General features: G+C 46.3%; 1 protein-coding gene across 1 annotated transcript; it reads left to right on the forward strand.

Annotated features, from left to right (window-relative positions):
• Positions 1-11,210: 11,210 nt before the first annotated feature.
• LOC119294160 (cytochrome P450 86B1-like) lies at positions 11,211-13,063 on the forward strand. The gene has a single exon (XM_037572409.1). The coding sequence runs from the start codon at positions 11,268-11,270 to the stop codon at positions 12,870-12,872; it is 1,605 nt and encodes a 534-aa protein (XP_037428306.1). The 5' UTR covers positions 11,211-11,267; the 3' UTR covers positions 12,873-13,063.
• Positions 13,064-15,092: the final 2,029 nt, after the last annotated feature.

Genomic DNA, 15,092 nt, shown 5'->3' on the forward strand with positions numbered 1-15,092 from the left:
ACATTCTCTGTGAGTATGACTTGCCGCCGTGTTGTCCGGACTATTGTCATTGTTTCGACTCTTGTGCTTAGTGTGCCATGGCTTCCCATTGCCATCTCAAAGTTCGGATGTGCCTGGGTCACTGGTGCCTCTACGGGCCAACCAGTTGTCTTCTCCCTCACAAAAGCGGGTCATAAGGCTTGTTAAGGCCGCCATCGTCCTTGGCTTTTCTTGGCCGAGGTGTCTGGGAAGCCACTCGTCCCGGATGCTATGTTTGAAGGCCGCTAAGGCTTCGGCATCCGGACAGTCAACAATTTGATTCTTCTCAGTGAGAAATCTGTTCCAAAGCTTACGGGCTGACTCTCCGGGCTGTTGTATTATGTGACTTAAATCGTCTGCATCCGGAGGTCGGACATAGGTCCATTGAAAATTGGCCCTGAAAGCATCCTCAAGTTCCTCCCAACTTCCAATTGAGTTTTCAGGGAGGCTCTTCAGCCAATGCCGAGCTGGTCCTTTCAACTTGAGCGGAAGGTATTTAATGGCGTGGAGGTCGTCCCCACGAGCCATGTGTATGTGAAGGATAAAATCTTTAATCCAGACCCTAGGGTCTGTCGTTCCATCGTATGCCTCTATGTTCACGGGTTTGAATCCATGTGGAAATTCATGATCCAGCACCTCATCGGTGAAGCACAGAGGGTGCGCAGCCCCTCTGTATCTGGACGTGTCGTGGCATGCTATCAGCTGTTGTTGCGTCCGGTGTGGATTTCGAACTGGTATTCAATCAGTGTGATCGTTGCGGTGACCATAATCCCACGTCGGAGCATGTCCTCTGGATCCGTAGATGGACCTGGCCGCACCGGCCTTTTTGTCCAGGAGCTCATGTAAATCGTGTGCGGTATCAGTGGCTGTTCTATCGCGGCCATGAAGTGGTTGGTCCGGCCGAATGGCCGTATTGTTCTTTGGCGGAATGGGTGTTGCAGCCTCATCGTGAAATTCGGGCAGCAGCTTGCGTTTTGGTTAGCTCTTTGTGTGGCGATCGTCGCCACATTTTCCTTTAGTGTCTAGCACCTTATTCCATCTTCAGTTGAGTGTATCCTGCGCGGCTTTAAGCCTTTGCTTCTACTTCTTTAGGCTCCTTGCTGTGGCCATAAGCCTTCTACGGAGGTTATGTTGTTCCAAGCGTTTTTCCGCGATGATGAATGCATCGTCAACCGGACTGTCCTCCCCTCCGTGGGCAGTTTGATGAGTTCGGCCCTCGGGATCGCTGTGATCGGGCGTTTGTTCGGCGTGGCCTGGCTCTTCTTGCTCCATAGCTGGGTTCATATTGTTGCCTTCGGAGTCAACCGGAGTGTCATTTTTCCTTGCGCTGTTATCGCTATTTTTACTGTGACTGGACTTAGAGCGGCACCTGCGCCGTCATTTTTGTTTTTGTCAGGGGGGGGGGGTTATCCTCCGTTGTGTCCTTTTTGTCACCGTTGTCTTCCTTAGGCGTGTCCACCATGTAGATGTCATATGATGAAGTGGCGGTCCAGCGCCCCGTGGGCGGTGGTTCCAGATCGTCCCCTGCATCGACGTCCATACCGTCGATGCCATTGGAGTCGAAATCAAGCATGCATGTTAGGTCATCGACAGTGGCTATGAAGTGGGTGGTGGGTGGGAGGCGATTTTCTTCGTCATCCGTGTCCCACTCAGGCCGGACATAGTTCGACCAAGAGTCTTCTGTCAAGGTGATAGACTTTAATGAATTAAGTGCTTTGCCCAAGGGGGAGTGCTGAAAGATATCCGCGGCGGTGAACTCCATTATTGGAGCCCAATCGGACTTGATGTGCCCGGGCACTCGCGGTTCGGAACCCACTTCCAGACACAGGTCCAGGGGTCCGGTGATGCAGATCCCCTTAAGGGCAGAGTCTGTGTTCGGCTCTACCGCCGAAGATTATGCGGCCTCCGTGGTGGGGTCCATCCACCCGTCCTCGGTCGACGCGATCTGCCCCGGATTTAGGTCTGGAGCGGCTGCGGGGGCGATATATAGCAGAATTAAGTCATGCTCGTCGTGACTATTCGGTACTCCCGATGCAGGCCCGAATCTGTCGAAGATCAAGTCTCCGTGGATATCGGCCGTATAATTCAAGTTCCCAAACCTGACCTGATGGCCAGGGGCATAGCTGTTGATCTGCTCCAGATGGCCAAGCGAGTTGGTCCGCAGTGCGAAGCCGCCGAACACGAAGATTTGTCCAGGGAGAAAAGTCTCACCCTGGACTGCGTTGTTGAAGGTTGGGGGAGCCATCGAGCCTTACAGCGATGACACAGAGGTACTCTCAATGAAAGCACCAATGTCGGTGTCAAAACCGGCGGATCTCGGGCAGGGGGTCCTGAACTATGCGTCTAAGGCTAATGGTAACAGGAGACTAGGGACACGATTTTTTACCCGGGTTCGGGCCCTCTCGATGGAGGTAATACCCTACTTTCTGCTTGATTGATCTTGATGATATGAGTATTACAAGAGTTGATCTACCACGAGATCGTAGAGGCTAAACCCTATAAGCTAGCCCATGATATGATTGTTGTTGTCGAACAGGCTAAACCCTCCGGTTTATATAGACACCGGAGGGGGCTAGGGTTACATAGAGTCGGTTACACAGAAGGAGATCTACATCCGAGTCGCCAAGCTTGCCTTCCACGCAAAGGAGAGTCCCATCCGGACACGGGACGAAGTCTTCAATATTGTATCTGCATAGTCCAACAATCCGGCCAAAGTACATAGTCCGGCTGTCCGGATACCCCTTATCTAGGAATCCCTCAATGGTTATTCATTTAAAGTCAAAGAATAATTGTTGTTCTGTTTACAGGAATAAAACCTTCGATGGTCATACACCCAATGAAAATAGTTTGTTGGATCTCGACCGTAGTGATACACATATTCATAATATTGATGCCAAAAGATGCAAAGTTGATAATGATAGTGCAACTTATTTGTGGCACTGCCGTTTGGGTCATATCGGTGTAAAGTGCATGAAGAAACTCCATAAAGATGGACTTTTGGAATCACTTGATTATGAATCATTTGATGCTTGCGAACCGTGCCTTACAGGCAAGATGACTAAAACTCCGTTCTCTGGAACAATGGAACGAGCTACTGACTTGCTGGAAATAATACATACCGATGTATGCGATCCAATGAGTGTTGATGCTCATGGCGAGTATCGTTATTTTCTGACCTTCATAGATGATTTGAGCAGATATGGGTATATCTACTTAATGAAACACAGGTCTGAAACATTTGAAAAGTTCAAAGAATTTCAGAGTGAAGTGGAGAATCATAGTAACAAGAAAATAAAGTTTCTACGATCTCATCGTGGAGGAGAATATTTGAGTTACGAGTTTGGCCTTCATATAAAACAATGTGGAATAGTTTCGCAACTCACTCCAGATGGAACACCACAGCGTAATGGTGTGCCCGAACGTCATAACCGCACTTTATTGGATATGGTGCGATCTATGATGTATCTTACCGATTTACCACTATCGTTTTGGGGTTATGCATTAGAGATAGCTGCATTCACTTTAAATAGGGCACCATCAAAATCCGTTGAGACGACATCTTATGAACTGTGGTTCGGCAAAAAACCAAAGTTGTCGTTTCTTAAAGTTTGGGGTTGCGATGCTTATGTGAAAAGTTTCAACCTGATAAGCTCGAACCCAAATCGGAGAAGTGAGCCTTCATAGAAAACCCAAAGGAAACTATTGGGTACACCTTCTATCACAGATCCGAAGGCAAGATATTCGTTGCTAAGATGGATCCTTTCTAGAGAAGGAGTTTCTCTCAAAAGAAGTGAGTGGGAGGAAAGTAGAGCTTGATAAGGTAATTGTACCTTCTCCCGAATTGGAAAGTAGTTCATCATAGAAATCAGTTCCAGTGATTCCTACACCAATTAGTGAGGAAACTAATGATGATGATCACGAAACATCAGATTAAGTTACTACAGAACCTCGTAGGTCTTCCAAAGTACAGTCCGCACCAGAGTGATACGGTAATCCTATTCTGGAAGTCATGTTACTAGACCATGATGAACCTACGAACTATGAGGAAGTGATGATGAGCCCAGATTCCGCGAAATGGCTTGAAGGCCATGAAATCTGAGATGGGATCCATGTATGAGAACAAAGTGTCGACTTTGGTGGACTTGCCCGATGATCGGCAAGCCATAGAAAATAAATGGATCTTCAAGAGGAAGACAGACGCTGATAGTAGTGTTACTATCTACAAAGCTCCACTTGTCGCAAAAAAGTTTTTCGACAAGTTCAAGGTGTTGAATACGATGAGATTTTCTCACTCGTATCGATGCTTAAGTCTGTCCGGATCATGTTAGCAATTGCCGCATTTTATGAAATCTGGCAAATGGATGTCAAAACTGCATTCCTTAATGGATTTATTAAAGAAGAGTTGTATATGATGCAACCAGAAGGTTTTGTCAATCCTAAAGGTCCTAACAAAATGTGCAAGCTCCAACGATCCATCTATGGACTGGTGCAAGCATCTCGGAGTTGGAATATACGCTTTGATGAGTTGATCAAAGCATATGGTTTTATGCAGACTTTTGGAGAAGCCTGTATTTACAAGAAAGTGAGTGGGAGCTCTGTAGCATTTCTAAAACTATATGTAGATGACATATTGTTGATTGGAAACGATATAGAAATTCTGGATAGCATAAAAGAATACTTGAATAAGAGTTTTTCAAAGAAAGACCTCGATGAAGCTGCTTACACATTGAGCATCAAGATCTATAGAGATAGATCAAGACACTTGATAAGATTTTTCAATGAGCACATACCTTGATAAGATTTTGAAGTAGTTCAAAATGGAACAGTCAAAGAAGGAGTTCTTGCCTGTATTACAAGGTGTGAAGTTGAGTAAGAATCAAAGCCAGACCATGGCAGAAAATAGAAAAAGAATGAAAAGCCATTCCCTATGCCTTAGTCATAGGTTCTATAAAGTATGCTATGTTGTGTATTAGACCTATTGTATACCTTTCTCTGAGTTTGGCAAAGGAATACAATTTTTGATTTGGAAGTAGATCACTAGACAGCGTTCAAGAATATCCTTAGTAAGGACTAAGGAAATATTTCTCGATTATGGAGGTGATAAAAGAGCCCGTCGTAAAGAGTTATATCGATGCAAGCTTTTACACCGATCCAGATGACTCTAAGTCTCAATCTAGATACATATTGAAAGTAGGAGCAATTAGCCAGAGTCGCTCCGTGCAGAGCATTGTAGACATAGAATATTTGCAAAATACATACGACTCTGAATGTGACAGACCCATTGACTAAACTTCTCTCACGAGAAAAACATGATCATACTCTAGTAAACCGTTTGGGTGTTGATCACATAACGATGTGAACTATGGGTATTAATCACATACAGATGTGAATATTGGTGTTAAATCACATGGTGATGTGAACTAGATTATTGACTCTAGTGCAAGTGGGAGACTGAAGGAAATATGCCCTAGAGGCAATAATAAAGTTATTATTTATTTCCTTATTTCATGATAAATGTTTATTATTCATGCTAGAATTGTATTAACCGGAAACTTAGTACATGTGTGAATACATAGACAAACATAATGCCACTAGTATGCCTCTACTTGACTAGCTCGTTGAATCAAAGATGGTTAAGTTTCCTAGCCATAGACATGAGTTGTCATTTGATTAACGGGATCACATCATTAGAGAATGATGTGATTGACTTGATCCATTCCGTTAGCTTAGCACTTGATCCTTTAGTTTGTTGCTATTGCTTTCTTCATGACTTATACATGTTCCTATGACTATGAGATTATTCAACTCTCGATTACCGGAGGAACACTTTGTGTGCTACCAAACGTCACAACATAACTGGGTGATTATAAAGGTGCTCTACGGGTGTCTCCGAAGGTACTTGTTGAGTCGGCGTATTTCGAGATTAGGATTTGTCACTCCGATTGTCGGAGAGGTATCTCTGGGCCCTCTCGGTAATGCACATCACTATAAGCCTTGCAAGCAATGTGAATAATGAGTTAGTTGCGGGATGATGCATTACATAATGAGTAAAGAGACTTGTCGGTAATGAGATTGAACTAGGTATTGAGATACCGACGATCGAATCTCGGGCAAGTAACATACCGTTGACAAAGGGAACAACGTATGTTGTTATGCGGTTTGACCGATAAAGATCTTCTTAGAATATGTGGGAGCCAATATGAGCATCCAGGTTCCGCTATTGGTTATTGACCGGAGACGTGTCTCGGTCATGTCTACATAGTTCTCGAACCCGTAGGGTCCGCACGCTTAAAGTTCGATGACGGTTATATTATGAGTTTATGTGTTTTGATGTACCAAAGGTAGTTCGGAGTCCCGGATGTAATCATGGACATGACGAGGAGTCTCGAAATGGTCGAGACATAAAGATCGATATATTGGACGACTATATTTGGACACCGGAATGGTTCCGGGTGAGATCGGGATAATACCGGAGCACCGGGAGGTTATCGGAACCCCCCGGGAGGTTATCGGAACCCCCCGGGAGGTATATGGGCCTTAATGGGCTTTAGTGGAAAGGAGGGGAAAGGAGCAAGGGAGGGGGCCCGCCCCCCTCCCCCCCCAAGCCCAATCCGGATTGGGAGGGGGGCCTCCCCCCCCCTTTCCTTCCTCTCTCCTTCCTCTTCCTTCCCTCTCCCTCTCCAAATAGGAAAAGGATGAGTCCTACTCCCGGTGGGAGTAGGACTCCCCCCCTTGGGCACGCCTCCTCCTCCTGACCGGCCCTCTCCTCCCCTCCTTTATATACGGAGGAGGGGGCACCCCATAGACACAACAATTGATCCCTTGGATCTCTTAGCCGTGTGCGGTGCTCCCCTCCACCATAATCCACCTCGATAATATTGTAGCGGTGCTTAGGCGAAGCCCTGCGTCGGTAGAACATCATCATCATCACCACGCCGTCGTGCTGATGGAACTCTCCCTCAAAGCTCGGCTGGATCGGAGTTCGAGGGACATCATCGAGTTGAACGTGTGCTGAACTCGAAGGTGCCGTGTGTTCGGTACTTGATCGGTCGGATCGTGAAGACGTACGACTGCATCAACCACGTTGTGCTAACTCTTCCGCTTTCGGTTTACGAGGGTACGTAGACACACTCTCCCTTCTCGTTGCTATGCATCACCATGATCTTGCGTGTGCGTAGGAATTTTTTTGAAATTACTACGTTCCCCAACACGAGGATGATGACGACTCCCTCGGCCTCGTTAGTGGTTCCGACATCGTTGACGACGATGAGTAGAATAGAACTAGCAAATAGGGTTATTTTGCCAGTAGCTATGTTTAGGGTTTGAACATCTATAAAAGTTATAAACTTGAAATGAAATTTGTGACATTTGCATGTTATTTGAATGAGTTGCGAGATTCGACGGGAAGTATAACAGACTAGCCCTTTTTGCTACTTATATAACAATGTGACAAGTGGTGACCCATATTTCAAATAAAAGTGTCAAAAGTGGTTTTTTGTGTGTGAAGGAAGTACCCTAAAGAAGATTGAATTACGACCTTTGTAATTTTCACCCAAATTAGACAACATTGGAGGCATACTGCCAAATTCATGGATTCAATGTTTGTTTGCTATATTTCTTTGATTTTCTGATTTTCTAGGCATTTACTTAAGATAATTGAAATTTGAACTGTAAGTGTGGTCCTAATAATTTGGAGCTTTGCAATTTTCACCCATTATGACTTCATTTTTTGCAAAATAATAAAGGAGATCAATTTATCTTCAGAGCTAACAACAGAATGTTTGTTTAAAACTGCCGGCGGTACACTATGTCCAAGGTCACTAAATCTTGGGCCCATCCTTCGCGTCCGTGAGTACATAAAAGTGTGGCTCTATTACACACGCGCGCGCTTTTGCGATGTGGTTACAACGGCCGGTCACGAGTTTGAGTATCTCTCACATCATTATAAGCCACCTTTTTGTGCCAATTAGTCAGACACTAACACATGGGCCCTAAGGCCGCTTATGACCGCACAGCCACTGACAGATGAGCCGACAGGGGTGTCCAATGTGTCAGTAAGTGCGCGATGGGCAATGGAGCCACCTACGGCCACACAACCACTAACAGATGGCCCAGCAGGAGGTGTCCCATGCGTCAGTAACTGCGCCAAGTAACGACAAACTACTTTGACTCCACAGCAACCCCCATTCGGGTATTTGTATGGATGGGCCCCGCGGTCGTGGGGAAAAGTGAGAAATGACAAACAACATGTACAAAACTGAGAAGAACTAAAAAGGAGGGGCTTGGAAATGAAAAAAATCCTTTTTAATTGTTTTGCTATTTTTTTGATTTTGTTGTTCATCCGGGAGCATATGAGCTGGTCATCAGCTATGGATTATCTCACATCAACAGTCATAAATTACACGATGAGATGAAACTTCCTAGCTATTTTCATCGAGACTCCGGAACCAAATTCGCACATAACAATTACAGACACGTTGGAGTACATTCCCCGCTGTGTGCCACTTTAGCAGCACATGCACGCACAGTGCTGCCGCGGGAGAGGAGCTTTCAAATGATCAGGACGTGGATGGTGAGCTAGCTGGGCTAACACAGCTCCAACTACCGTCACATAAATACTTACCCGACTGATTGGGATTCCATTTCCATGCGTACGGCACGTGAACAGCAACAGTTCCGTGGATCATCGATCCATTTTGCAGCTGGATCATCGTGCGCTTTGCCTTCTCGCGATACGCATGTCCGTGCTAATGACGGTGGCTGGATCATACATCGATCGCCAGCCCAGCAGCATGCACGCAGTGCCCTACAGTGTGCTGTGCGCGCAAGAGGAGCTTTCGGACACGACGTAGTACTACGCTAGGCTAAGACAACTCCAACCACCGCCGCATAAATATGGACCAATCTCTTGTCCAATCAATTCCAAGCTCACTGAACAGGAACAGTTCCTTGGAAGCTGCTGATGAGTTGTGATGGATCAGTGGCTCACTGGCTGGGCTGGCGGTGCCGGGTTCTCATAAACATCGTCCCTTATTCGCGCCGTGGATGTTGGTTTTTATTTCTTAAAATCCAATAGTGTAGGCTCTTTTTTGGGAAAGAGAAAGGGCGAAGAAAAAATAATGCTCGAACCACCAGGATGGTGATTCAAGAAACATACTCCCTCCGATCTTGGTTTGTACTAAATCAGCGTTAACTAATATAGAGGTTTTGATGCCTTGTTGGTGTTGCTTGATCTTCAAGTATTCCGTATAGAGGTTTTGATGCCTTGTTGGTCTTGCTTGATCTTCAAGTATTCCGTAGCTAAATGCACCGATGTCCACCTATTGAGCCCTTTCCGCTATATCCTTATTATGTTAAAACTTTTAAGATGTCGACAGTTTCTTTAATGAAAATTGACGAGGAAGCTCGTTGTCGTTGCTTAAAAAAAACCCGTAGTCCCAGTTGCGTCACCGGCATGGAAAATTGAAGTCTCACAAAAAATTAGTCTTTATCTAGCTTCTAGTTAGAAAAAGTGTCCTGACTAAAGATAACCTTGTTAAAAGGGGATGGTCTGGAAACACCAAATGTATGTTTTGTGGGGCTGAAGAAAATATTGATCATCTCTTTCTACATTGTTCAGTTGCTAAATTCCTTTGGTGTGTGCTCCAAAATACTTTTGGGTTACCTAACTTTCCCATCAATGTGGAAATGATGATGTCTTCCTGGTTATCTCAGTTTGAGAAGAAAAAGATGTATGTTCGAGTATTTGCTTTGCTGTGGTCTATTTGGACTCGCGGGAATGACTAGTGTTTTGAACGCAGAAGGATTATTGACCTTTTGTAATTCTTCATTAAACTTATCGGCTTATTGAATCATGTTCCATTTTGCAGATAGGCGAGGAAGAACAAAGGGAGCTGAGGTGGGAGGTAAAGCTTTTAGAGCGGGTAGCAAATGAAGTGTTCAACGTGTCGAGAGGTGGCGTCCTGGAATTCTCAGGATAATTGGTGGCTGAAGATGTTGATCAAGCATTCTGGGCTTCAATCATCTCCGACGACGACATCTTTACTAGAATGTTGCGCGCTTCTCGATTCGACGGCCTCACTTTATATACCATGAACTCCCATATTATTATCTGCCTGGTCTGTAATAAATACTTTGTCGTAGTTACTTTCTTCTGCATGTTAGGTCCCTGATGATCACTATTTCGGATGCCTGGTGTCTTTTGGGCCTACCTCCTGCCTTTTGGCTAGTAGGTTTCAGCCGGCCCTGCAAACTTAAATGGGTTCTAGAGTGTTGCAGGACCTATCTTGCTTCTGCCAGATGTTAGCTCTGCTGATGGGTGCGTTGTGGTGGATCTATTATGGTTTTCTTAATGTAAATCGGGGGTGACCCGTTTTTCCTAAAAAAAAAAAGCTCTATTTGATCTCGATCTAAACGTCTTATGTCTGATATTTCTTTGCCTCGACATATTCTCGATGCATGCATGTGCGGTGTGCCCCCTTCTTACTCGGTGCACCTTCCTTGGTGCGCCACCACAATGAGCTTGACCACCGTGTGGCTCGACGGGGATTCCTTCATCGTAATGGCCAACGCCATTTCATGCTCGCCATTTCCAGCCAGTGGGACATTTTTGTCATCCCTCAAAGCCCATAAAAACAAGATTCAAGTGACCACATCTTACCACTTTGAACATCCAATCCATAACGGGCAAATATAGACCCTCAGGCCCCCGCCGAGAAGATGCGTGCCAGCGAATTATAGCAAGAGAAATAATAACAGTGTCCCTAAAAAGGAACACGTCATACACATGCCCATGCTGATAATAAATGGGACACGTCACAAGGGAACCTTACATTACCCTCATATCATTGCAGCCTTAAGTGATCTCTTCAGTACGCGCATGAAACCCAATTCTCATTACAAGTTACTAGGGTTCTTGGGATAAAACCCTTGCTACCGTTCCCTTGCATAACTAGCCACTCTGCCAACCGAATTACACTGTGCACATACCAGATATGCTAACTAATTAATGGCTGTCTTTAACTAATTCCTTTTGCTCTTGGTGACCACATTCCTCGCGTGTCATGGCGTCGTATATGCATTCGGATTGATAGCTAGCTGTTGAGAATGGGTGGACAATTAATTGGCCAGGGACGTGCGTGCCGCATATATAAGCACCACCATGCATCTCCATGATCAGCACGTACGATTTACTGCTAGCCATCCCGTGCGTCCCAGTGTTGCATTTGCACCACGTTCTGCATGCACGCATGTCTAGTGGTGTGCTGCTCTCCGCCATGGGCATGGGCATGGATTGGCTCTTCGTCTTGCAGCTTCTCATGTCGGCCGTCTGCCTCCTCGTGCTACTGCTTCGTTATCGCGCCGTGAAACCCGAGAAAACGCGACGACGGCGCTCCCCCGGGCTCACCCAGTGGCCGATCGTCGGCATCATCCCGGCCATCGTCTCCAACATCCACCGGATCTTCGAGGGCGTCACCGGCATGCTGGCCCTCTCCGGCCTCAACTACCAGTGCCGCTTCTGGTTCGCCGGCTTCCGCTACTTCATCACCTGCGACCCGGCCAACGTCCGCCACATCTTCACCTCCAACTTCGAGAACTACCCCAAGGGCGACGTGTTCGCGCAGATGTTCGACATCCTCGGCGGCGGCATCTTCAACTCCGACGGCGAACGCTGGCGGAGTCAGAGGACGAAGGCCCAGATGCTCATGACCACCCCGCGGTACCGCGCGTTCGTGGCGCAGTCCAGCCTCGACAAGGCGGAGCAGAGCGTGCTCCCGTTCCTCGCCCACGTCGCCCACTCCGACACGACGTGCGACCTGCAGGACGTGTTCACGCGCTGGTCCTTCAACACGACCTGCAACCTCGTCTTCGGCGTCGACCCCGGGTGCCTGGCCATCGGCCTGCCGGACGTGCCGTTCGCGCGCGCCATGGACGACGTGCTGCGCACCGTCTTCGTCCGGCACATCATGCCGGTGACGTGCTGGAAGATGATGCGCAGGCTGGACGTCGGCCATGAGAGGAAGAACGCCGCCGCGCGCCGCACGGCCGACGAATTCGTGGCGGCCACCATTGCTAGCCGCAGAGCCGCCTACAACAAGCAGGGCGCGGACAAGTCGGCGGCCGACCTGCTGTCCTCCTTCATCTGCGACGAGGAGATCGCGGGCGACCCGGATGCGGACGTGTACATCAGGGACATGACGATGAACCTCCTGGTCGCCGGCCGCGACGCCACCAGCTCCGCCCTCTCGTGGTTCTCCTACCTCATCGCCACGAACCCGCGGGTAGAGAAAAAGCTCCTGGAGGAGCTGGCCCCCATAGCTGCCCGAAAACCCGTCGGACCCAACGGCATGGTGGCCTTCGAGGCGGGGGAGCTGAAGAACCTGCTCTACTTGCACGCGGCGGTGTGCGAGTGCCTCCGCCTCTACCCGTCGCTGCCGGTGGAGACAAAGGCGGTCGCCGCCCACGACGTGCTGCCGAGCGGGCACGAGGTGAGGCCCGGGGACAAGATCCTGGTGTTCAACTACTCCATGGGGAGGATGAAGCGGGTGTGGGGCGCCGACTGCCGGGAGTTCCGGCCGGAGCGGTGGATCTCCGAGGACGGCAAGCTGCGGTACGTGCCGTCCAACAAGTTCGTGGCCTTCAACTCGGGCCCCAGGACGTGCCTCGGGAAGGAGATGGTGCTGGTGCAGATGAAGGTGACGGTGGCGGCCGTGGCGTGGAACTTCGCCGTGGAGGTGGTGCCCGGGCACGTCGTGGAGCCCAAGCTCTCCATCATACTCCACATGAAGAACGGCCTCCTCGTCAGGGTCAAGAGAAGATCGGGTAATCCAGCCATGATCGGCAAGCAGCAGTAACCTATGCGTACTTGTACCGTTGCATGCATGCACGTACTGATGTAAGTGTCTATATTCCTTCATTTTTATTCGGCATATGTGTTGTCTGCGTGTAGGTGTCCAGTAATATAATTAAGTACACTGTAAATCATACTACGTAGTGGGTTTCCTACATTAATTGCATGTATCATCAACTCGTTGATTGATTCGAAGACATATTTATACCAAAACTTTATCGATGGATCGGGCTGGGCTGGCATGCATAGTGCAGAGGCTTTGGTTTCCAATCTCAGCTAACATGACTGTGTAAGTAGGGACAATGCCGGCATGGTTGGTTGCTTGCGAATCTTTGGTTTGCATGCGTGACAGTGTTTTAATTCAATGGCATTCAATTCCATTCCTTGATTCATCATGCTGTCATGCATGATCGATTATTGATGCATGCCATGTTCGTTCATTCTGTATGTTTGTACGTGCAACGGGAGCTTATTGATTGAGCTGCCGCCGTGCCCATCATCACCGACTGATCGATCCCTTTCGCATCTAGTCTAGTATCATGCAGGAATGTCAAAGTTAGTGTGACGACGACGTGCTCACGTACGTCCCCTTCGTCTTATTAATGGATGGACGGACACGGCTTCCCTGAATCTACACTCCCTCTATGCCACCAGTATGGAGAAACCACATTCTTAGTGGTATTTTCACAGAAATACAGATCTGAAAACAACTTATGTAAGTACTTATTTGTGATATAAATTCATCGACCACCCCGTTGGTGACAAAAGCTTCCTCACCACAATTTCAAAAAGGGAGTACCTAGAACTCATTTGGATGAGATATAATTTGGTCTCATTCACTTTGAAAACAAGAAACAGATACAATCCACGTTAGCACACACGCATCTTATATCATCACATTCAATGGCTATAAAAGGTGAATAAGACCAAATTATATCTCATCTAGATGAGTTCTAGCAAAACTGTTTCAAAAATCATCAGGTTTCAGTTTTTTTTTCTTATATCCTTTACGAAAGCCATGGCTATTGGCTCTAAAAAAACAAATCGTTTGGACAATAAGACATAAGTATACTATATGATTGTGAAAAACTTCTCAGTGATATAAGGTGTAGTTTTCTTGATCTTATTGGCTCTAAAATGTACCATGTGGTTTTTTTTGTGATTAATAAAGTAAACTTAGAAAAAGATACAATATAATTTATGTTTAGTTTCCTTGATTTTTTCTAGTTTCATTTTGAAAAATAGAAATCTCAATTCATGTAATGTTTCAAATTCCCTATATTTGAACCGGTGCTTCTGCAAAGATTTTGACTTGATAAACTAATATGTCTCAATTACACCACATGTGCCTAAACTTGACGAGAAAAGTTTGTTTGGTGCTAAAAATTTGCAGCATACATTGAAACGGTGTCAGAACTTGGCTTGGGCGTGCATCTATGGTGATAATCACGTCATTATACGCACAGGGTGCCGACGAGGCACTCCGGCGTGGCGTGTGACCTATTGTTAGTGATTGGAAGGTGAGGGCGAGGGCGTGTGACCTTTTTTTTTTTTGCAGAAAACACTCTGAAATTATTATTTTCATCATGATAATGCCCCTCGATTTTTTTAAAAAATCCCCTGAATGAATACCAATATTGCAAAAAACACCTGAAACGTAACTACACCTCTATGACACTTGGGGCCCACCCATCAGGGAACACTACGAACAGGAAATTAATATGCAAAATACTGCCTGCGGTGGTTTGAACGCGCAAACTCATCCTAAAAAGACGGCAAAGCTAGGTTTTTTAGGGAACCAATGGCCTATACAAGAACACGCACATTGGGGAATAAATGGGTTGCAGTCACTTCAGCCCATTTTTCACATGGTAGTTTTTTTAATTCATAATAACAACATTTGAGGTTTGTACGCAAATTAAAGCTTCATCTTCTGCTTTCAGTTTTGCTCTTTTAGTTTGCAGAGGAGAGACGAAAAAAAAGGATGCACATAGCCCAGCTAAACTTGCCCTTGGTCTTGCTGCGGGTAGACATATTTGGCTACTACAACCACCTGATATAAATTGTATTCCGATGAACATTATCTCTAAGTAATAAAGAGGGTGTTTGGATAAAAAATAGAAAAAAAACTATTATCACTCATATTTATTATTTAAAATAATATATGAATATTTTTAGGAATTACATGAACTTATTTTAGATAATAATATCACACATAAAGTGA

This window comes from Triticum dicoccoides, chromosome 4B (assembly GCF_002162155.2).
Source record: "Triticum dicoccoides isolate Atlit2015 ecotype Zavitan chromosome 4B, WEW_v2.0, whole genome shotgun sequence".
NCBI lineage: Eukaryota > Viridiplantae > Streptophyta > Magnoliopsida > Poales > Poaceae > Triticum > Triticum dicoccoides.